At 39.0% G+C, this 24200-nt stretch overlaps 2 protein-coding genes across 2 annotated transcripts in view; both read right to left on the reverse strand.

Annotated features, from left to right (window-relative positions):
* The window catches only part of LOC137095165 (DNA excision repair protein ERCC-1-like), a 12457-nt gene extending 7136 nt beyond the window's left edge, over nt 1–5321 (reverse strand). Inside the window, exons 1-3 of the mRNA XM_067461510.1 lie at nt 5145–5321; nt 3393–3468; nt 2905–3207 (exon numbers count right to left, since the gene is read on the reverse strand). Of these exons, the coding sequence (XP_067317611.1) occupies nt 2905–3207; nt 3393–3458 (369 nt within the window). The 5' untranslated portion in view covers nt 3459–3468; nt 5145–5321. The remainder of the gene's footprint in view (nt 1–2904; nt 3208–3392; nt 3469–5144) is intronic.
* Nucleotides 5322–7163: 1842 nt separating this feature from the next.
* On the reverse strand, nt 7164–23302 carry LOC137095726 (uncharacterized). The gene is made up of 5 exons (XM_067462533.1): nt 23114–23302; nt 16986–17244; nt 10964–10997; nt 10688–10814; nt 7164–7859 (listed from the first exon to the last, which is right to left on the reverse strand). The coding sequence occupies exons 1-5, from the start codon at nt 23298–23300 to the stop codon at nt 7549–7551; spliced, it is 918 nt and encodes a 305-aa protein (XP_067318634.1). The 5' UTR covers nt 23301–23302; the 3' UTR covers nt 7164–7548.
* Between the last annotated feature and the right edge of the window lie 898 nt (nt 23303–24200).

Raw genomic sequence — 24200 nt, forward strand, 5'->3', positions numbered from 1 at the left:
GATGGATATTAATGCAGGGAAAAAAAATAAACAAACAAGGAAACAGAACAGCTGAAGACACCTTCCTTTTTGGCTTTTTGGGAGGAGGATTGCAACTGTAATATGTTGCTTTATTTTGCAAGATATTACAGTTTAGGAATAAATATATATTATGGATGTCTCATTCTATTGCTTTTTCTTCCTGAATGTTGATGCACTTCTGGTGAATTAGTTTGCGTAAAGTATTTAATAATAATAATAAAAATAATAACAACAACAGTAATGGATGACACACCAGAGAAATGGCTTATTGCAATAGATTGGTGCTTTTTGCAACATGTTACAGTTTAGGTTTAGGAATACATATATATATTACTAGCTGTGCCCTGCCACGCGTTGCTGTGGCCTATAGTAAAACTTATCAAAGTTGAGGTAGATATCTGGACTATTATGAAAGAGAGGTCCCTACCTATTCCTTCCCCCTTTTCCTCCCCCTTTCTCTCCTTTCTTCCTTCTCTACCTCTTTCTTTCTTTCACTCCTTGGTTTCATCCTTCTCTCTTTCCTTCATTCCCTCCCCCTTTCTTCCTTTGCCTTTCTTCCCTCCCTGTTTGCTTCCTTCTTTCGCTTTTTATTTCCTTTTATTTCACCACCATCATAACAATAACAATCATGCAATGCATTGCCTCTGGGACCTGACACCTCTCCCATTCCCCCTCAAAGGGTCTCAGAGGAAGAATAGCATCATCATAATAGTAGAAATAACAACCTTTACCCGCCACGCGTTGCTGTGGCCAATCTTCCCTCTTTCTCTCCTTCTTTCCCTCCCTCCCTCCCTCCCTCCCTCCCTCCCTCCCTCCCTCCCTCCCTCCCTCCTTCCTTCCTTCCTTCCTTCCTTCCTTCCTTCCTTCCCATCTTTCCTTCTCCTCTTCTTTCTCTATCTCTTTCCTTCCTTCCCCCTTTTTCTTTCTCTTCTGTTGTCTCTCCTTCCATCTTTCCTTTTCTTTCCTTTTCTTCTTCCTCTAACTTTCCTTCCTTCCCCCTTTTTCTTTATCTCCCTTTCTCTTTCTTCCTTCTTTCCTTCCTTCCTGTGTTTCCTAGATTTTGACAGGGCGGGAAGGGGCGGGGTGGGGTTTGGAGGTGGCCTGAAGTAAAAGGAGGTAAGATTGGGGCAGGGGAGTGATGGAGCCTGGGGTTGCGTGTGTGTGTGCGGCAGCAGGGGGAGTGATGGAGCCTGGGGTTGCGTGTGTGTGTGCGGCAGCGGGGGGAGTGATGGAGCCTGGGGTTGCGTGTGTGTGTGTGGCGGCGGGGGGAGTGGGGTTGCGTGTGTGTGTGCGGCGGCGGGGGGAGTGGGGTTGCGTGTGTGTGCGGCAGTGGGGGGAGTGATGGAGCGTGGGGTTGCGTGTGTGTGTGGCGGCGGGGGGAGTGGGGTTGCGTGTGTGTATGCGGCGGCGGGGGGAGTGATGGAGCATGGGGTTGCGTGTGTGTGTGCGGCACGGGGTGTGTGTGTGCGGGAAGCGGCGCGGCGGGGCTTGGAGTGGACATGGTTTCCGCAGAGGGAACGTTGGCCGGAAGGCCATGTGCGCGCGCCAGGGAACTTGTGGCTGGGCGCCAATGCGCATGCTCAGTTGTTTTGCCGTTTTGTGAGTGTGTTGTTGTGTTGTTTTTCATTTTGAGTAGATATGTTTGTACCTTGTGGGTTGTGTTATGGGCACGGGGATTTTAGTTAAGTTTCGTTGGGGGATTTTTGAGTTTTGTTGTTTTGCCGTTTTGTGAGTGTGTTGTTGTGTTGTTTTTCATTTTGAGTAGGTATGTTTGTACCTTGTGGGTTGTGTTATGGGCACGGGGATTTTGGTTAAGTTTCGTTGGGGGATTTTTGAGTTTTGTCATTTTGTGAGTGTGTTGTTGTGTTGTTTTTCATTTTGAGTAGATATGTTTGTACCTTGTGGGTTGTGTTATGGGCACGGGGATTTTGGTTAAGTTTCATTGGGGGATTTTTGAGTTTTGTTGTTTTGCCGTTTTGTGAGTGTGTTGTTGTGTTGTTTTTCATTTTGAGTAGATATGTTTGTACCTTGTGGGTTGTGTTATGGGCATGGGGATTTTGGTTAAGTTTCATTGGGGGATTTTTGAGTTTTGTTGTTTTGCCGTTTTGTGAGTGTGTTGTTGTGTTGTTTTTCATTTTGAGTAGATATGTTTGTACCTTTGGGTTGTGTTATGGGCATGGGAATTTTGGTTAAGTTTCGTTGGGGGTTTTTTGAGTTTTGTTTCCTCGTTGGATGCCCCTAACAAATTTATATATATAGATATTATGGGTGTTTGGTTTTTTTGCTTTTCCTTTCTGAATGTTGACGCTCCTTTGGTGAATTAGTTTGCATAACATTATTTAATAACAACAACAACAATGAATGACACACCTTGTTGCAATAGATTTGTGCTTTTTTTTTTGCAACATGTTACAGTGTAGGTTTAGGAATAAATATATATTATGGATGTCTTGTTACTTTGGCTTTTCCTTTCTGAATGTTGGCATTCCTTTGGTGAATTAGTTTGCATAAAATTATTTAATAATAATAATAATAATAATGGATGACATGCCAGGGCAATGGCTTACTGCAATAGATTTGTGCTTTTTTGCAACATGTTACAGTGTAGGTTTAGGAATAAATATATATTATGGATCTCTAGCTTATTTTGCTTTTCCTCCCTGAATGTTGTCAGTCTTATTATATTAGTTTGCATAAATAATAATAATAATAATAAATTTTTACTTGGGATGTGTTTGACGTGTGATCCAATACGAAAGCCAGCAGAGTGATCTTGTTTGCTGTGTACTCATCTTGTTTGTATCAAATAATAATATTTAATAATTATAATAATAAGCCCTTGGGTGTGCTCAAAGGCCAACACAATTGCACGAGGCCTCTCACCTGACGCGGGCTGACGATGATGCTGCTGTGCTTCGTCCCCGGTTTCAACACTGGGTTCGAGGGTGTGGTTTCTTCTATACCTTTGGCAATAATACTTTTCTTCTCGCAGGAAGGAGGCTTTGCAGAAGCGGTGGGTTTTGCTACCGGGATGCCGGAAGTCCCTTGCTTTGCTTGTGGGGCCGAGGAGGATCCCGCTTGTTGCCCCACAATGTAATCTGCATAGGATTTCCCAGCAGGTGCATTGGTGCTTTCAGAGGTTGCTACGTCTCTGGATATGGAAGACGGCTTGAAGAGCGGCTTCACCTGGAAACAGGAGAAAGACAGAAGTTGGGTGAACTTTGACCCTCCAGGTGTTTTGGAGTCCAACTCCTACAATTCCTAACAGCCAGTAGGCTGTTAGGAATTGTGGGAGTTGGAGTCCAAAACATCTGGAGGGCCGCAGTTGGCCCAGGCCTGTTTCATCCCAATCTCAAGCCGTCTCCTCTTACCTGCGCTGCTTCGTCGTCCTGCGTCTTCACCGTGAACTTCTTCCTCCCTTCCTTCGAGGGCTCCATCACTCCAATTCCTAGCAGGAAAGGGATCCACATGGCATAATTAATCCAGTTTGACACCGCTTTTTTAACCGCCGTGGCTCAACGCTATGGGATCCAGGGGTCTGTAGCTCAGTGATAATTTGTGTTATAATGGTATAGTCTTGGTATATTTTAATGCCTTCATCTGTACTCTTAAACAGACACAAACGTATGCATGTATGTATAGGTGTGTACGTACCACTAAGTATCTATTAAAATACATAAACCATATACAGGTGCGTGTATACATATATACACACACACACACACACACACATATATATAACCTTATATATATATATATGGTATATACATAGATTTATATAGTGTGTGTCTCTATAGTGTGTGTGTATATATATAGTGTGTGTATAAATATAGTGTGTGTATATTGCATGTACAAACTGTGTGTATATATAGTGTGGACATATATATAGTGTGTATGTATAGTGTGTGTGTGTATATATATAGTATGTGTATATAGTTGTGTATATATGTATATATATAGTGTGTATATATAATATGCATATATAGTGTATATATAGTGTGTACGTAGATATAGTGTGTATGTATAATGTGTATGTATATATATATAGTGTGTGTGTAAATATAGTGTGTATATATATTTATATAGTGTGTGTATATAGTTGTGTATATATGTATATATAGTGTGTATATTAAATATGCATATATAGTGTATATATAGTGTGTGTATAGTGTGTGTATATATTTACATATAGTGTGTGCATACAGTGTGTGTATACATAGTGTGTATATATATTTATTTAGTGTGTGTATGTATATATATAGTGTGTGTAAATATAGTGTGTATATATGTATATATTGTCTGTGCATATATACTGTGTATATATAGTGTGGGCATATATATAGTGCGCATGTATAGTGTGTGTATATCTGCAGTATACATACAGAGTTTGTATATAGTTGTGTATATACGTATATATGGTGTGTGCAAACATAGTGTGTATATACAGTGTGTGTGTGTATATATATATATATAATGTTTGTGTATATATATGCACACACTATAGCTTTGATTATTTCGATGGTTTTAACTGTGTGTTTTCAAAGACGTCGATGTCTCATTCTACTGTAATGTTTTAAATCGTACGTTATTATTATTATTTTTACACTGTGAGATGCTTTGAGTCCCTTTTGAGAGGGAATATATATATATATCATACATATAAATACATGTATATACACACACACACATATATATCTGCTTTGAGTCCCTTTCGAGAGGAGATATAAATATATAACACATATAAATATGTGTATACACACACTCAATAATAATAATAGTAATAATAATAACATATATTCTCTCTATATATACATATATACACACACACATATATATATATAACAAATATATAATACTATATATCATACAATATACAATATACAAGAATATAATATATAGATAATATATATAACATATATACATGCAATAGTATATATATTATAAATATATATTATGTATATATATAGAGAGAGAGAGAGAGTGTAAGATACACATGTTTTCAAGATAGTCAATGGCAGGAGGCGGGAGGCTGAATCACCATAGCAACAGAGCTCTTCCATCTGTCCATCAACTCAGTTCTACACCCTGATTGGGCGACCAATCAGCCAATAGGGAGGACTCACCTGGTTCTGGCGCATGCGCGTTAGCTTCTCCGTATGGAAGTTAGGCTTTTCCCCCATACTAGGCCCTTTTGGTCTCCAGGAAGCATTGTCTCGGGAATCTGCCTCTCGGGATGCCTTTAAGACCGCCAGAAACGCGGGGAAGAAGGCTTCAGACGACCCTTCATGGCGCCTGCGCCGTTTGAATGCGAAAGAACCCGGATGTCTCCTTCGGAAGACAAAGTGGACGCTCTGGGCATTCGCACTCTATCATCCTTGCAGAGTCTATGGCTGAAATCCGGCTAGAGTAGGCCTGTTCCTTCTCTCTATGGTAAGAAGCCGCCGAGCCCTTCGTCCCAGAGATACAAGCCGGTTGGAAGGGAAATAAAACCATTTCTTATGTGAAACGCTTCCTTTTTAGCTTTCTAGGTAAAAAATTCTAATTAGAGAAAAGGCGACAGAGATCGACTTCCGGTTCCTGCTAGAGCGGCCCCATTGGGAAAAAGCGGAAGTGAAAGCCCCAAACCGGAAGTGGATGTTTCCCCCCACATTTTTGGCATTATAAGTATATAAAAATAACTCTTAAGAGTCAAGATAGGAAGGGGAAGTGTTCTCCAATCTGCAAACCAGACTAAATGCTTCAAGGACTCAGAAGAGTTGGATGGGACCCCCAAAGGCCATCTAGGCCCACCTCCTCCTGCCTCCATTCAGGGAAAGCACAAAGATGTCCACCCAGGCTCTGTTTCACAGCCTCCAAAGAAGAAGAACCAAAGCTTCCCTCGATCTGGACACTTGGCTCCTGTGCATGCAGCCTAGAATTGCATTGGCTTTTTGAGCTGCTCCACCACACTCTTGGCTCATGCTCAACTTGTTCTTCACGAAGATCGTTTTCACATGTTCATACTTTGTATACTCTTCCCCAATCTAATCAACTTGTATGCAGAACACACCTTGTCTTACACACATAAATATATATATACACACATACACATACATAAAACATACACATACATACATATATTATATACGTACATACACACATATACACACATGTAGACATATACACATACATGCACACATATATACACATACACAATATACATATACACATATATGCAAACATATATGTACACACATATATACACCCACACACATATATATGCATAAATACATATATACACACATGCACACATACATACACATATATACATATACATCTGTATGCACATACACACTTATACATATACACATACATACACACATATATACATATACAACACACATACATATAGACATACATGCTCACATATATACATTACACAATATACATACACACATATGCACACACATATATGCATATACACATATATACACACATGCACACACATACATATATACATATACATGTGTACGCACATAGACACATACATATACACATACATGCACACATATATACATTACACAATATACATATACACATATATGCACACACATATATATGCATAAATACATATATACACACATGCACTCGCATATGCACATGCACACATACACATACACACGTATATACATATACATGAGTACGCACATACACACATACATATACACATACATGCACACATATATACATATACACAATATACATATACACATATACACACACATATATATGCATAAATACATATATACACACAGGCACACACACAGGCACACATACATACACACATATATACATATACATGTGTACCACATGCACACTTATTTTATTTATTTATTTATTTCACTTACTTATACCCCGCCCTTCTCACTGATACATATACACATACATGCACACATATATACATATACAGAAGCATACACATATACACAATATACATATACACACACATATGTACACCCACATATATATACTCAAACCGGCCTCGGCTTATATTCGGGTCGGCTTATACTCGAGTATATACGATAATTTAATTTTAAAAAGAATGTGTTGCTTGCATCCTGTGGTCCGAGGCTCGGTCACGCGTGACACTCACTCCCATCAAGTTATAGCCCATGGAAAGACTTTATTGAATGCAAAACACGGAGGAAGAAGAAGACAACAAGATTGCCCAGCCCTTGATCCCACCGACAATGGAGACAACGAAAAATGCACGGTAAACAAACATGGAAGAAGAAGAAGACCGGCCCCTTGGGATGCCAGGCATCCGGAGCCATTGAGCCCTTTGCGTTCCTCCCTACCAAGGGAGCATCCGCACTGTCCACTTAATGCAGTTTGACACCACTTTCGCTGTCCTGGCTGCGAGTTGTAGCTCGGCACTCTTTGGCAAAGGTGGCTCAAGACCTTGCTCAACCTACAACTCCTGAGACAGATCCCGTCTCGGCCCAAGGGGTGTCAAACTGTATTAATTCTATAGTGCGGATACCTCTCCTAGAAGGCGAACCCCCCAAAGTCCAGCATGCTGTCGAAGTCCTGGTCCAACCCCTCGCAGTCCAGGGATTCGTAGTGCGTGTCGGCGGTAGCGTCGCACGCAGAAGGGTGGTAGCCCAGCTCCTTGAAGTCCGGCGGGTGGGACTCGGCCGGGTGTCCGGCGCCGGCCGAAGTGACCATATAGCCCATGGAGGGGCCGGCCGCTGCGCCCCCCACCAGGATGCAGGCCGCCCTGACCCCCGGCCGGGAGCAAGGCCCGTGGCGCAAGCAGTGCGGGGAGCAGCTCCCGTGGCAGGGAATGGACATAGAACCTGCGCAGAGAAAGAATAGGCGTGAATGGAGGGAGAAGGAGAAGGAGAAGAAGGAGAGGAACAAGTGGAAGAAGTGATAGAAGTAGAAGAGGAAGAGGAGGAAGAAAAAGAAGAGGAGGAGGAAGAAAGGAGCAATAAGAAGAAGAGAAAGAAAGAGGAGGAAGAAAAAGAAGAGGAAGAGGAGGAAGAAGTGATAGAACTGGAAGAGTAAGAGGAAGAAGAAGAGGAAGAAAAAAAGAAGAGGAGGAAGAAGAAGTGATAAAAGTAGAAGAGGAAGAAAAAGAAGAGAAGGAGGAAGAAAGGAGCAATAAGAAGAAGAGAAAGAAAGAGGAGGAAGAAAAAGAAGAGGAAGAGGAGGAATAAGTGATAGAAGTAGAAAAGGAAGAAGAGAAAAAAGAAGAGGAGGAAGAAAAAAGGAAGAAAGGAGCAATGAGAAGAAGAGAAAGAAAGAGGAGGAAGAAAAAGATAAGGAGGAAGAAGTGATAGAAGTAGAAGAGGAAGAAGAGGGAGAAAAAGAAGAGGAGGAGGAGGAAGAAAAAGAAGAGGAGGTAGAAGTGATAGAAGTAGAAGAGGAAATGGAAGAAAAAGAAGAGAAGGGGAAGAGGAAAAAGGAAGAAAGGAGCAATAAGAAGAGAAAGAAAGAGGAGGAAGAAAAAGAAGAGAAGGAGGAAGAAAAGAAGAAAAGGAGCAATAAGAGAAAGAAAGAGGAGGAAGAAAAAGAGAGGAAGAGGAGGAAGAAGTGATAGAAGTAAAAGAGGAAGAGGAGGAAGAAAAAGGAGGAAGAGAAAAAAGGAAGAAAGGAGCAATAAGAAGAAGAGAAAGATGAGGAAGAAAAAGAAGAAAAGGAGGAAGAAAAATGGAAGGAAGGAGCAATAAGAAGAGAAAGAAAGAGGAGGAAAAAAAAGAAGAGGAAGAGGAGGAGGAAGTGATAGAAGTCGAAGAGTAAGAGAAAGAAAAAGAAGAGGAAGAGAAAAAAGGATGAAAGGAGCAATAAGAAGAAGAGAAAGAAAGAGGTGGAAGAAAAAGAAGAGGAGCAGGAGGAAGAAGTGATAGAAGTCGAAGAGTAAAAGGAAGAAGAGGAGGAAGAAAAAGAAGAGAAGGAGGAAGAGGAAAAAAGGAAGAAAGGAGAAATAAGAAGTGAAAGAAAGGAGGAAGAAAAAGAAGAGGAAGAGGAGGAAGAAGTGATAGAAGTAGAAGAGGAAGAAGAGGAAGAAAAAGAAGAGGAGGAAGAGAGAATAAGGAAGAAAGGAGCAATAATAAGAAGAAAGAGGAGGAAGAAGAAGAGGAGGAGGAGGAAGGTGATAGAAGTAGAAGAGGAAGAAGAGGGAAAAAAAGAAGAGAAGGAGGAAGAGAAAAAAGAAGAAAGGAGCAATAAGAAGAAGAGAAAGAAAGCGGAGGAAGAAAAAGAAGAAAAGGAGGAAGAAAAATGGAAGGAAGGAGCAATAAGAAGAGAAAGAAAGAGGAGGAAAAAAAGAGAGGAAGAGGAGGAGGAAGTGATAGAAGTAGAAGAGGAGGAAGAAAAAGAAGAGAAGGAGGAAGAGAAAAAAGGAAGAAAGGAGCAATAAGAGAAAGAAAGCGGAGGAAGAAAAAGAAGAGGAGGAGGAAGAAGAAGTGATAGAAGTAGAAGAGGAAGAAAAAGAAGAGAAGGAGGAAGAGATAAAAGGAAGAAAGGAGCAATAAGAAGTGAAAGAAAGAGGAGAAAGAAAAAGAGGAGGAGGAGGAGGAGGAAGAAGTGATAGAAGTCAAAGAGGAAGAGAAAAAGAAGAGAAGGAGGAAGAGAAAAAAGGAAGAAAGGAGCAATAAGAAGAATAGGAAGAAGGAGGAAGAAAAAGAGGAGGAGGAAGAAGTGAGAGAAGTAGAAGAGGAAAAGGAAGAAGAGGAAGAAAAAGAAGAGAAGGAGGAAGAGAAAAAAGAAGAAAGTAGCAATAAGAAGAAGAGAAAGAAAGCAGAGGAAGAAAAAGAAGAGGAGGAGGTGTAAGAAGAAGTGATAGAAGTAGAAGAGGAAGAAAAAGAAGAGAAGGAGGAAGAGAAAAAAGGAAGAAAGGAGCAATAAGAGAAAGAAAGCGGAGGAAGAAAAAGAAGAGGAGGAGGAAGAAGAAGTGATAGAAGTAGAAGAGGAAGAAAAAGAAGAGAAGGAGGAAGAGATAAAAGGAAGAAAGGAGCAATAAGAAGTGAAAGAAAGAGGAGAAAGAAAAAGAAGAGGAGGAGGAGGAAGAAGAAGTGATAGAAGTCAAAGAGGAAGAAGAGGGAGAAAAAGAAGAGAAGGAGGAAGAGAAAAAAGGAAGAAAGGAGCAATAAGAAGAATAGGAAGAAGGAGGAAGAAAAAGAGTAGGAGGAAGAAGTGAGAGAAGTAGAAGAGGAAAAGGAAGAAGAGGAAGAAAAAGAAGAGAAGGAGGAAGAGAAAAAAGAAGAAAGGAGCAATAAGAAGAAGAGAAAGCAGAGGAAGAAAAAGAAGAGGAGGAGGTGTAAGAAGAAGTGATAGAAGTAGAAGAGGAAGAAAAAGAAGAGAAGGAGGAAGAGAAAAAGGAAGAAAGGAGCAATAAGAGAAAGAAAGAGGAGGAAGAAAAAGAGAGGAAGAGGAGGAAGAAGTGATAGAAGTAGAAGAGGAAGAGGAGGAAGAAAAAGAAGAGAAGGAGGAAGAGAAAAAAGGAAGAAAGGAGCAATAAGAAGAAGAAAGAGGAGGAAGAAGAAGGAGTGATAGAAGTAGAAGAGGAAGAGGAGGAAGAAAAAGAAGAGAAGGAGGAAGACAAAAAGGAGCAATAAGCAATAGAGGTCACCATCCCCCTCATCCTCAGTGGAAGACCCCATTCTTGCCCTTCTCTCCTCACCTTCTCTGCTGGGGGACCCTCCGTTGCTGCCTCCGCTCTCTCCCAGGCTTCCTCCTTTCCGACAGCATTTCCTTCCCGGGGAGTCGATGTGGACTTTGCAACGAGAAGGAGAACCCAAGGAAAAACCCTGGGGAAAAAGAGAAGCAAAGGAAGCCGAGCATCAGCATTTCCCTCCCGCCTTGCACCTGAGCATGTGCAGAGTTCACCTCCACCACATTGGGGACCTCTGCCCAATTGATCCCAGATCTCTCCTGTTTCCTCAACTTTGCATCCTACCTCTTTGACTTTTCTCAGGATGTTGAGCCACTGCCTGCAGAAAAAAGGAGATAGGCCCTTTAAATTAAATTAAATTAATTAAGTTTTTCCAAATCATAGCAAAATTACATTCTCCCACCCACGCTGTACACTTTAAAGAAAGGATGAGTATTTCAATAATAATAATAATAATAATAATAATAATAATAATAATAATTACAATCAAAAACATTACAACTTAAAATATACAACTATATATTATTATATATTATCAGTAGTAATTATATTTAATATATTAATAATGCTATATGACTATACTAGCTGTACCCGCCACACGTTGCTGTGGCCAACCTTCTCTCCCTCTTTCTCTCCTTTCCTTCCTTCGCTCCCTCTTTCCTTCCTTCCTTCCTTCCTTCCTTCCTCCCCTTTTCTTCTTTCACTTTTAGCTTCTGTCCTTCCTTCTCTCTTTCTTTCCCTCCCTCTTTCCCTCCTTCCTTTGCTCCCTCTTTCCTTCCTTCCCTTTTTTCTTTCCTTCTCTCCTTCCTTCTCTACCTCTTTCCTTCCTCCCCCCTTTTCCTTCCTCTCTCTCCTTTCTTCCTTCTCTATCTCCTTCCTTCCTTTCTTTGCTTTTTGCTTCCATCCTTCCTTCTCTCTTTCCTTCCCTCCCTCTTTCCTTCTTTCCCTCCTTCCTCTGCTTTCTTTTCTTTTTTCTTTCTTTCCCTCCATCCTTCCTTCCTTCTCTCTTTCCTTCCTTCCCCCCTTTTCTTTTCCTACTACTTTCTCTCCTTCCTTCCTTCTCTACCTCCTTCCTTCCTTCCTCACCTTTTCTTATTTCACTTTTAGCTTCCGTCCTTCCTTCTCTCTTTCTTTCCCTCCCTCTTTCCCTCCTTCCCTTCCTCCCTCTTTCCTTCCTTCCCTTTTTTCTTTCCTTCTCTCCTTCCTTCTCTACCTCTTTCCTTCCTTCCCCCTTTTCCTTCCTCTCTCTCCTTTCTTCCTTCTCTATCTCCTTCCTTCCTTTCTTTGCTTTTTGCTTCCATCCTTCCTTCTCTCTTTCCTTCCCTCCCTCTTTCCTTCTTTCCCTCCTTCCTCTGCTCTTTCTTTTCTTTTTTCTTTCTTTCCCTCCATCCTTCCTTCCTTCTCTCTTTCCTTCCTTCCCCCCTTTTCTTTTCCTACTACTTTCTCTCCTTCCTTCCTTCTCTACCTCCTTCCTTCCTTCCTCCCCTTTTCTTATTTCACTTTTAGCTTCCGTCCTTCCTTCTCTCTTTCTTTCCCTCCCTCTTTCCCTCCTTCCCTTCCTCCCTCTTTCCTTCCTTCCCTTTTTTCTTTCCTTCTCTCCTTCCTTCTCTACCTCTTTCCTTCCTTCCCCCTTTTCCTTCCTCTCTCTCCTTTCTTCCTTCTCTATCTCCTTCCTTCCTTTCTTTGCTTTTTGCTTCCATCCTTCCTTCTCTCTTTCCTTCCCTCCCTCTTTCCTTCTTTCCCTCCTTCCTCTGCTCTTTCTTTTCTTTTTTCTTTCTTTCCCTCCATCCTTCCTTCCTTCTCTCTTTCCTTCCTTCCCCCCTTTTCTTTTCCTACTACTTTCTCTCCTTCCTTCCTTCTCTACCTCCTTCCTTCCTTCCTCCCCTTTTCTTATTTCACTTTTAGCTTCCGTCCTTCCTTCTCTCTTTCTTTCCCTCCCTCTTTCCCTCCTTCCCTTCCTCCCTCTTTCCTTCCTTCCCTTTTTTCTTTCCTTCTCTCCTTCTTTCTCTACCTCTTTCCTTCCTTCCCCTTTTCCTTTTCCTTCCTCTTTCTCTCCTTTCTTCCTTCATCTCCTTCCTTCCATTGCTTTTTGCTTCCATCCTTCCTTCTCTCTTTCCTTTCTTTCCCTCCCTCTTTCCCTCCTTCCCTTCCTCCCTCTTTCCTTCCTTCCCCTTTTCCTTTTCCTTCCTCTTTCTCTCTCTTCCTTCATCTCCTTCCTTCCATTGCTTTTTGCTTCCATCCTTCCTTCTCTCTTTCCTTCCCTCCCTCTTTCCTTCTTTCCCTCCTTCCTCTGCTCTTTCTTTTCTTTTTTCTTTCTTTCCTTCCATCCTTCCTTCCTTCTCTCTTTCCTTCCTTCCCCCCCTTTTCTTTTCCTACTACTTTCTCTCCTTTCTTTCTTCTCTACCTCCTTCCTTCGCTCTTTGCTTCCATGCTTCCTTCTCTCTTTCTTTCTTCCCCTCCCTCTTTCTTTCTTTCATTCATTCTTTCTTTCTCCCCTTCCTTCCCTCCTTCTTCCTTCCCTTTTTTTTCCCTGTAATGTCATTTAGCTTTTCGTCATTAGATTTTTTGGGGGATTTTAAGTTATTTTTGCTGTTTTTGGGTTTTTTTTTATGAGTGATGGTCAATCATTGACCTGATAGGGGTATAGTGTCCAAATTTCGTGTCAATTCGTCCAGTGGTTTTTGAGTTCTGTCAATCCCACAAACGAACATTACATTTTTATTTATATAGATTACATATTATTATATTGTATTATTATTAGTATTGTATTAAATTATAATATTATTATCAATATTATATGTATATTATTAGGATAGCACAATATTAGCATGATCTATTACTATATTATAATACAGTATTATATTGTATTATATTATAATATTATCAATATATCAATATTATATGTATATACAAGTAGCATATTATTATATATTATTATATCGTACTATATTATTATACCACAATAGAATTACTATATTACAATATTGCATTATTATTAGTATTATATTGTATTACATTATAATATTATCAATATATCAATATTATATGTATATACAAGTAGCATATTATTATATATTATTATATTGTACTATATTTTTATACCACAATATGTATAATAGACTATCATTATATTATACTATTAGTATGATATAATACATTTTCCTATATCATAAGCTGTAGTATATATTATATATAATATATTGTATTACAACATTATTAATCTTACATATAATGTTATCATCTTCACCCATCTAACATTATATTATTATTTTTAATAATTATTAGTATTGTATTACATTATAATGTTATTACCAATATTATATGTATATACAATACAAGTAGCATATTATTATATATTATATCGTACTATATTATTATACCACAATAGAATTACTATATTACAAATATTATATATTTATAGTATTGTATTGTACTACATTATAATATCAATATATCAATTATTAATATCAATATTATATGTATATACAATACAAGTAGCATATTATTATATATTATTACATGGTACTATATTACTATACCACAATACAATTACTGTATTGCAATATTATATATTATTATATTGCATTATTATTAGTATTATATTGTATTATATTATAATATTATCAATATATCAATATTATATGTATATACAAGTAGCATATTATTATATATTATTATATGGTACTATATTATTATACCACAATAGAATTACTATATTACAATATTGTATTATTATTAGTATTATATTGTAGTACATTATAATATTATCAATACATCAATTATATTAATATCAATATTATATGTATATACAAGTATCATATTATTATATATTATTATACTACAATAGAATTACTATATTACAAATATTATATATTATTAGTATTATATTGTATTACATAATATTATTATCAATATATCAATTATATTAATACCAATATTATATGTATATACAATACAAGTAGCATATTATTATATATTATTATATTGTATTATATTATTATACTACAATATGTATAATATACTACCATTATATTATGCTATTAGGTATGATATAATACATTTTCCTATATCATAAGCTGAAGTATATATAATAAATAATATATTGTATTACAACAGTATTAATCTTACATATAACATCTTCACCTGCTTTTATCTCTTGGTTGAGTCTCTAAGCATCTAACATTATATTATTAATAATAATTCTTAGTATTATATTGTATTACATTATAATATTATTATCAATATTATATGTATATAAATACAAGTATATTATATATTATATATAATAATATACATATTGTATTTTATTATACTAATAGTATAATATAATGGTAGTGTATTATACATATTGTGGTATAATAATATACTATTAATATGATATAATACATTGAACTATACCATAAGCTGTAGTATATATGACATTATATTATTATTAATAATAATATTGATACAGCAACATCAATAATGACTCAATGAAAGAGAGAGGCTGCCACACCTCTCTTGGCCTCTAGATGGCACCATTGTGCTTGTAAACAATATGTGTCTGTCTGCCTTGAAGTTGTCTGTTATGGACTTCAGACTCAAGAGATGGTTTTGCTGGTCTTCCTTTTGGACTGCCATTCCCATCATTCCCATCTATATTAGCATAGATTTGGAAGGTACCCCTAAAAGACACCCAGTCCAGCCCCGTGAGTAACTGTGAGGCCTTTGCAAGTCAGGTGTTTCTAACTCACAGTCCCTGCATATGTGTGTGTGTACATACATATACATACATATATGAGATACAATATCATACATGTAGAAGGGTCCCCCAAAGGCCATCCAGTCCAGCCTCATTCCTAACTGAGTCATTTGCATTGTAACTCAGGTCCTGTATGGATATATTGAGCTAGATATAGTATTACAGATTTGGAAGGGGTCCCCAGAGGCCATCCAGTCCAGCCCTGTTCTTAACTGAGTCATTTGCATTGTAACTCGGGTCATGTATGTATATATTGAGCTAGATATAGTATTACAGATTTGGAAGGGGCCCCCAGAGCCTATCCAGTCCAGCCCCGTTCTTAACTGAGTCATTTGAATTGTAACTCAGGTCCTGTATGGATATATTGAGCTAGATATAGTATTACAGATTTGGAAGGGGCCCCCAGAGGCCATCCAGTCCAGCCTCATTCTTAACTGAGTCATTTGCATTGTAACTCAGTTCCTGTATGTATATATTGAGCTAGATATACTATTACAGATTTGGAAGGGGCCCCCAGAGGCCATCCAGTCCAGCCTTATTCTTAACTATGAGTCATTTGCAAATCCGATGTTTGTAACTCAGGTCCTGTATGGATACATTGAGCTAGATATACTATACAGATTTGGAAGGTACCCCCAGAGGCCATCCAGTCCAGCCCTGTTCTTAACTGTGAGTCATTTGCATTGTAACTCAGGTCATGTATGTATATATTGAGCTAGATATACTATTACAGATTTGGAAGGGCCCCCCCAAAGGCCATCCAGTCCAGCCTTCTTCTTAACTATGAGTCATTTGCAAATCCGATGTTTGTAACTCAGGTCCTGTATGGCTACATTGAGCTAGATATACTATACAGATTTGGAAGGGACCCCCAGAGGCCATCCAGTCCAGCCCCGTTCCTAACTGAGTCATTTGCATTGTAACTCAGGTTCTGTATGTATATATTGAGCTAGATATAGTATTACAGATTTGGAAGGGGTCCCCAGAGGCCATCCAGTCCAGCCTTATTCTTAACTATGAGTCATTTGCAAATCCGATGTTTGTAACTCAGGTCCTGTATGGATACATTGAGCTAGATATACTATACAGATTTGGAAGGGACCCCCAGAGGCCATCCAGTCCAGCCCCATTCTTAACTGAGTCATTTGCATTGTAACTCAGGTCATGTATGTATATATTGAGCTAGATATAGTATTACAGATTTGGAAGGGGCCCCCAGAGGCCATCCAGTCCAGCCCCGTTCTTAACTGTGTGTCATTTGCATTGTAACTCAGGTCATGTATATATATATTGAGCTAGATATAGTATTACAGATTTGGAAGGGGCCCCCAGAGGCCATCCAGTCCAGCCTCATTCTTAACTGAGTCATTTGCATTGTAACTCAGGTCCTGTATGTATATATTGAGCTAGATATAGTATTACAGATTTGGAAGGGGTCCCCAGAGGCCATCCAGTCCAGCCTCATTCTTAACCATGAGTCACTTGCAAGTTGAACAATGTAATGTTGATAACTCAGGTCTTGTGTATATGTATATGTATATAGATCTAGAACGAGAGACCCCTCACCTGCACTGCTGCCGGTCAGGGGCCAGGAGGAGCAGGACCTTCCCTCCGTGGAGGCGCAGGCCCAGGCAGCTGTCCCTCTGGGCGCCCGGCGGGAGGGGCGGGAGGTCCCGGATCTGGCCGCCCTCCAGGATGTCCTGGCAGCTGCTGCCCAGGGCGATGCCCGTCTCGGCCGGGGAGTGCGCGTCCGGACACACCAGCAGGCTCCCGTCCACCGAGAGCAGCAGGAACTTCTCCTTCCACTGCTTAAAGAGGAAGCCACCTGTGCAAGGGACACTGGCATTTACTCAAATCTGCAAAATTAAGGGGTGCATCATATCCATGCAATACGGTAATCTTAGTACTGAGCCAAAGTGAAAGGGGAAGCTTTGAGAGATGTCATCTCTCATTTAATTGCATTAATTCAATGCTATGCAATAATGGGGTTTGCATAAATGACCTCTGCAAAATTAAGGGGTGCGTTATATCCATGCAATACGGTAATTTCAATGCTGAGCCAAAGCAAAAGGAGAATCTGCTGCAAGAACTACTCTTTGAAGGACGTCATCTCTCATTTAATTGCATTGGCTCAATGCTATGCAATAATGGGGTTTGCATAAATGACCTCTGCAAAATTGAGAGGTGCATTATATCCATGCAATACAGTAATTTCAATGCTGAGCCAAAGCAACAGGAGAAGCTGCTGCAAGAATGACTCTTTAGGGATGTCATCTCTCGTTTAATTGCAATGGCTCAATGCTATGCAATAATGGGATTTGTATAAATGACCTTTGCAAAATTAAGGGGTGCATTATATCCATGCAATACGGTAATTTCAATGCTGAGCCAAAGCAAAAGGAGAAGCTTCTGCAAGAACTACTCTTTGAAGGACGTCATCTCACATTTAATTGCATTGGCTCGATGCTATGCAATAATGGGATTTCTATAAATGATCTCTGCAAAATTAAGGGGTGCATTATATCCATGCAATACGGTAATCTCAGTTATGAGCCAAAGCAAAAGGAGAATCTGCTGCAAAAACTATTATTTGAAGGACGTCATCTCTCATTTAATTGCATTGGTTCAATGCTATGCAATAATGAGATTTGTATAAAATGATCTCTGCAAAATTAAGGGGTGCATTATACCCATGCAATACGGTAATCTTAGTACTGAGCCAAAGCAAAAGGGGAAGCTTTGAGAGATGTCATTTCTCATTTAATTGCATTGCTTCAATGCTATGCAATAATGAGATTTGTATAAATGACCTCTGCAAAATTAAGGGGTGCATCATATCCATGCAATACGGTAATTTCAATGTTGAGCCAAAGCAAAGGGAGAATCTGCTGCAAGAACAACTCTTTGAAGGACGTCATCTCTCATTTAATTGCATTGGCTCAATGCTATGCAATAATGGGATTTGTGTAAATGACCTCTGCAAAATTAAGGGGGCATTATATCCATGCAATACGGTAATCTCAGTACTGAGCCAAAGCAAAAGGAGAATCTGCTGCAAGAACTACTCTTTGAAGGACGTCATCTCTCATTGAATTGCATTGGCTCAATGCTATGCAATAATGGGATTTGTATAAAGGACCTCTGCAAAAGTAAGGGGTGCGTTATATCCATGCAATACGGTAATTTCAATGCTGAGCCAAAGCAAAAGGAGAATCCGCTGCAAGAACTACTTTTTGAAGGACGTCATTTCTCATTGAATTGCATTGGCTCAATAGAAGAGAAGGAAGAAGAAGAAGCAGCAAGAGCAGCAGAAGAAGGAGAGGTAAAAGAGAAGGAGAAAAGGGGAAGAAGAGAAGAAAGAGAAGGAAGAAGGAGCAGCAAAAGGAGGAGAGATAGAAGAGGAAAAGGAGGAGGAAGAAGAAAGAGCAAGAGCAGCAGAAGAAGAAGAGGTAAAAGAGAAGAAGAGGAAGAGGAGGAAAGAAGAGAATGAAGAAGCAGCAGCAAGAGCAGCAGAAGAAGGAGAGATAAAACAGAAGAAGATAAGAAATAATATTATTTCCATTATTTATTTATTATTATTTCTATTTATATTATTATTTAAAAGAGAAGAGAAGGAAGGAAGAGAAGGAAGAAGTAGCAAGAGAAGCAGAAGAAGGAGAGATAAAAGAGGAGAAGAAGAGAAGGAAGAAAGAAGAAGCAGCAAGAGCAGTAGAAGAAGGAGCAATAAAAGAGAAGAAGAGGAGGAATAGAAGGGAAGGAAGAAGAAGCAGCAAGAGCAGCAGAAGAAGAGATAAAAGAAAAGTAGAGGAGGAGAAGTTTGTAGACGTGTAGGAAAAATGAAGAAAGAAGAGGAGCAGGAAGGAAGGAAAAAGAAGCAGCAAGAGTAGCAGAAGAAGGAGAGATAAAAGAAGAAGAGGAGGAAGAGAAGAAGGAAGAGAAGGAAGAAGAAGCAAGAGCAGCAGAAGGAGGTGAGATCAAAGACAAGAAGAGAAGGAAGCGAAGGAAGAAGAAGAAGCAAGAGCAGCAAAAGGAGGAGAGATAAAAGAAGAAGAGGAGAAGGAAGGAAGAGAAGGAAGAAGAAGAAGCAGCAAGAGCAACAGAAGAAAGAGAGATAAAAGAGAAGAAGAGGGGGAAGAGAACAAAGGAAGAGAAGGAGCAGAAGGATCAGCAAGAGCAGCAGAAGAAGGAGATATAAAAGAGAAGAAGAAAAGGGGAAGAAGAGAAGAAAGAGAAGGAGAAGCAGCAGCAAGAGCAGCAGAAGAAGGAGAGATAAGAGAAGAAGAGAAGGAAGGAAGAGAAGGAAGAAGAAGTAACAAGAGCAGCAGAAGAAGGAGAGATAAAAAAGAAGAGGAGGAGAAGGAAGGAAGAGAAGGAAGAAGAAGAAGCAAGAGCAACTGAAGAAGGAGAGATAAAACAGAAGAAGAAGAGAAGGAATGAAAAGAAGGAGGAGAAGAAGAGACTCAGCAAGAGCAGCAAAAGGAGGAGAGATAAAAGAGAAGAGGAGGAGGAAGAGAAAAAGAAGGAGCAAGAGCAGCAGAAGAAGAGGAGGAAGAGAAGAAGGAAGGGAAGGAAGAAGAAGCAGCAAGAGCAGCAGAAGAAGGAGAGGAAAAAGAAAAGAAGAAAAGGGGAAGAAGAGAAGGAAGAGAAGGAAGAAGCAGCAGCAAGAGCAGCAGAAGAAGGAGAGATAAAAGAGAAGAGGAGGAGGAGGAAAGATGAAGTAAGATAAGAAGAAAGAGGAGAAGAAAAGGAAGATGGAGAATTCATCCTTTCACGAGTTTGCATATTGCTTTTTGATAACATTTTTGGACGGCGCATGTTAACAGCCAGGGATGGGACGCTACTCCTTGGAAATCCTCTGAGTAATACTACTCTTCCCTCCCATCTGTGTCCCTGAAACGGGCCCAGCGTCACGTCACGCGGAGCAACAAAGAGATTACATTCCTGATTAAATTCTCTCTTTGCGGCCTTGGGATTAGGATGCAATCAAATGCGCGGCCGTTGTAATCCCGCCTGGCATCCAGACCGGAATATATATATATATATATATATAGTATACGTCTAAAAACCCGTACATTTTCCTGTTTTGCAACTGGCCGGGAGAGAAGATTAAGGAAAGCAAAACCTCTATGGGATGAAATTACAAATTGGGCATGTGTTCATTGAGTCTCTAATACACTCAATGCATTCAAAATGAGAATAGAAACGGGGCCCCTGAGCATGCACAGAGCGCCTTTGACTTAAGCACTGGGAATGCTAAATTGCAAAATTGCAAAAACTAGAAAGAAATCCAGCTTTAAAATAGGGCTCCGTCCTCTGTGTGTGTGTATATATATATATATATATATATATATATATATAATGGAACTACAACTCCCATTGGCATGGACAGTGGTTGGGAATGATGGGTGCTGTAGTCCCAAAATATTTTGCAATGTTATTGGCTCCATCCTCTGTATATGTGTGTGTGTGTGTGTGTGTGTGTGTGTATATATATATATATATATAGGAACTACAACTCCCATTGGCATGGACAGTGGTTGGGAATGATGGGTGCTGCAGTCCCAAAATATTTCACAATGTTATTGGCTCCATCCTCTGTGTATATATATATGTGTGTGTGGGGGGGGAATGATGGGTGCTGCAGTCCCAAAATATTTTGCAATGTTATCGGCTCCATCCTCTGTGTATGTATATATATATATTATGGAACTACAACTCCCATTGGCATGGACAGTGGTTGGGAATGATAGGTGCTGTAGTCCCAAAATATTTCACAACGTTATCGGCTCCATCCTCTGTATCTATATATATATATATTATGGAACTACAACTCCCATCGGCATGGACAGTGGTTGGGAATGATGGGTGCTGTAGTCCCAAAATATTTTGCAATGTTATGAGACTGCAATATTTTGCGATATTAAGGGACTACAGTATTTATAGTCCCTTTATTTTGCAGTAAAGGTGGGGAATAGGAAAAGTAAGCAACAACAAACAAACAACAACCGCTTTGACTCCCCTTGTGGAGAGAAAAAGTGGAGTATAAATAAATATAATAATAATAATAATAATAATAATAATAATAATTCTTTAGAACTGCAAAAACCGAAAAACCAATCTTCACATGACGTGGATTGACTACAAAAAAGCCTTTGACTCATTCCCACAATTGGATCATCAAGTGCCTAGACATCATTGGGATTTGTGAAAACATTGGCACATTTATTGAAAATATGACGAAGCAATGGAAAATGGAACTGTTTGTTGGAAATGAAAGCTATGGACTTGTCAACATCAGGAGAGGAATCTTCCAGGAAGACTCGAGCACAGTAAATGTGAATAATAATAATAATAATAATAATAATAATAATAATAATAATAGACAAAATGATTCTGAAGAACTGCAAAAGCCAAAAAACCAATCTTCACATGATGTGGATTGACTACAAAAAAGCATTTGACTCAATCCCACACAGTTGGATCATCAAGTGCCTAGACATCATCGGGATTTGTAAAAACGTTGGCACTTTTATTGACAATACGATGAAGCACTGGGAAACTGAACTGTTTGTTGGAAATGAAAACTACGGACTTGTCAACATCAGGAGAGGAATCTTCCAGGAAGACTCGAGCGCAGTAAATGGGAATAATAATAATAATAATAATAGACAAAATGATTCTGGAGAACTGTAAAAGCCGAAAAACCAATCTTCACATGACGTGGATTGACTACAAAAAAGCCTTTGACTAACTCCCACACAGGTGGATCATCAAGTGCCTAGACATCATCGGGATTTGTAAAAAAATAATACATTTATATAATAATATACAATAATATATTTATATAATGATTTAAATATATATAAAAATAATAATATATTTATATAATAATATATAATAGTACATTTATACAATAATCTATAATAATCTATTTATATAATAATCTATATAATAATATACAATAATATATTTATATTAGTCTATAATAGTATATATAATAATATATAATAGTACATTTATATAATATTACATTTATATAATAATATACAATAGTACATTTATATAATAATATACAATAATATATTTATATAATGATTTAAATATATATAAAATAATAATATATTTATATAATAATATATAATAGTACATTTATATAAGAATATATAATAGTATATTTATATAACAATATATATTAGTGCATTTATGCAATAATCTATAATAATATATTTATATAATAATATAAAATAATATATTTATATTAGTCTATAATAGTATATTTATATAATAATATATAATAGTACATTTATATAATAATATACAGTAATATATTTATATAATGATATAAATATATATATAAAATAATAATATATTTATATGATAATATATAATAATATATTTATATAATAATAAATAATAATATATTTATATAACAATATATAATAGTAGTATATTTACATAGTCATATATTTATATAATAATATATAACCTAATAATATATAATTAATTTAATATCTTCCAGGCCCCAGGCTATGGGATTTCCAGTTTCCCAAGGCCCTTAGCCTCGTCTTTGTCAAACTACAACTCCCGGGGCAGAATAATATTGAAAGCATCATATGCATAAAAACATCCAGATTTTCCAAACCAATAAAACAACCCCAAAAAGTGTGAAAATCAATGTTTTAGGTCAGACTCACCATACTTCCGGAGGTAGCCTTGATGGATCCCGGCGGAACTCATGCTGCCGGGAGCCTTCCATGAGACGGAGGTGGAAGAAGAGAGCCGGAATGCAATGGGAGCGAAGGGCCGGGTCAACAGAATGCAAAGCAATGCAATGGCTTGGACCGCTAATCCCTGAGAGCATCCCTGCCTTGGCAGCTGCATCCCTCTCGGCCAATCAGGGCTCTCCCTCTGGCCTAAGCCACGCCCCCTTTCTCTCTTTGCAAACTCTGGTCCTATTTCCTCCAGGGAGGGATGTGCTTAGGCCATAAGGATAGAAAGGCACCGATATAAATCTTTATTGATTTATTCTGCAGCACTGCTGGTCACAGCTGACCTCCAGCTGGAGCGCTTCCCAGTTCTCAGTGTCTATGCCAGAGTTTTTAAGGTTGGCTTTGAGCCATCTTTCAATCTCTTTTCCTGTCCACCAACATTCCGTTTTCCGTTCTTGAGTTCGGAGTAGAGCAACTGCTTTGGGAGACGGTGGTCGGGCATCCGGACAACGTGTTGATGGCGGAGGACCATTGCTTCAGTGCTGGTGGTCTTTGCTTCTTCTTCCAGCATGCTGATGTTTCCCCGCCTGTCTTCCCAAGAGATTTGCAGGATTTTCCGGAGGCAGCGCTGATGGAATCGTTCCAGGAGTTGCATGCGACGTCTGTAGACAGTCCACGTTTCGCAGGGTTGGGATGACAATGGCTTTATAAACAAGCCCCTTAGTCTCCCTACGGATATCCCGGTCCTCAAACACTTCCTGCTTCATTTGGAAGAACGCTGCACTCACAGAGCTCAAGCAGTGTTGTATTTCAGTGTCAATCTTGACGTCTGTAGACAGTCCATGTTTCGCAGGCGTATAGCAGGGTTGGGAGGACAATCGCTTTATCGGCAAGCTCCTTGGTCTCCCTACGGATGTCTCGGTCCTCAAACACTCTCTGCTTCATTCGGAAGAGTGCTGCACTTGCAGAGCTCAGGCGGTGTTGTATTTCAGTGTCGATGTTGACTTTTGTGGAGAGGTGGCTGCCAAGGGAGTGGAAATGGTCCACATTTTCTAATGTTACACCATTCAGC

This window comes from Anolis sagrei, chromosome Y (genome assembly GCF_037176765.1).
Source record: "Anolis sagrei isolate rAnoSag1 chromosome Y, rAnoSag1.mat, whole genome shotgun sequence".
In the NCBI taxonomy this organism is placed as follows: Eukaryota; Metazoa; Chordata; class Lepidosauria; order Squamata; family Dactyloidae; genus Anolis; species Anolis sagrei.

Coding starts and splice junctions, on each gene's coding strand:
- LOC137095726 (XM_067462533.1), bottom strand. CDS start 23,300: ATGCAGCTGCCAAGGCAGGGATGCTCTCAGGGATTAGCGGTCCAAGCC. Junction 10,998..16,985: donor CCTGACCGGCAGCAGTGCAG/GTGAGGGGTCTC, acceptor TTTTTTCTGCAG/GCAGTGGCTCAACATCCTGA. Junction 7,860..10,687: donor AGGGTCCCCCAGCAGAGAAG/GTGAGGAGAGAA, acceptor TTCTCTGCGCAG/GTTCTATGTCCATTCCCTGC.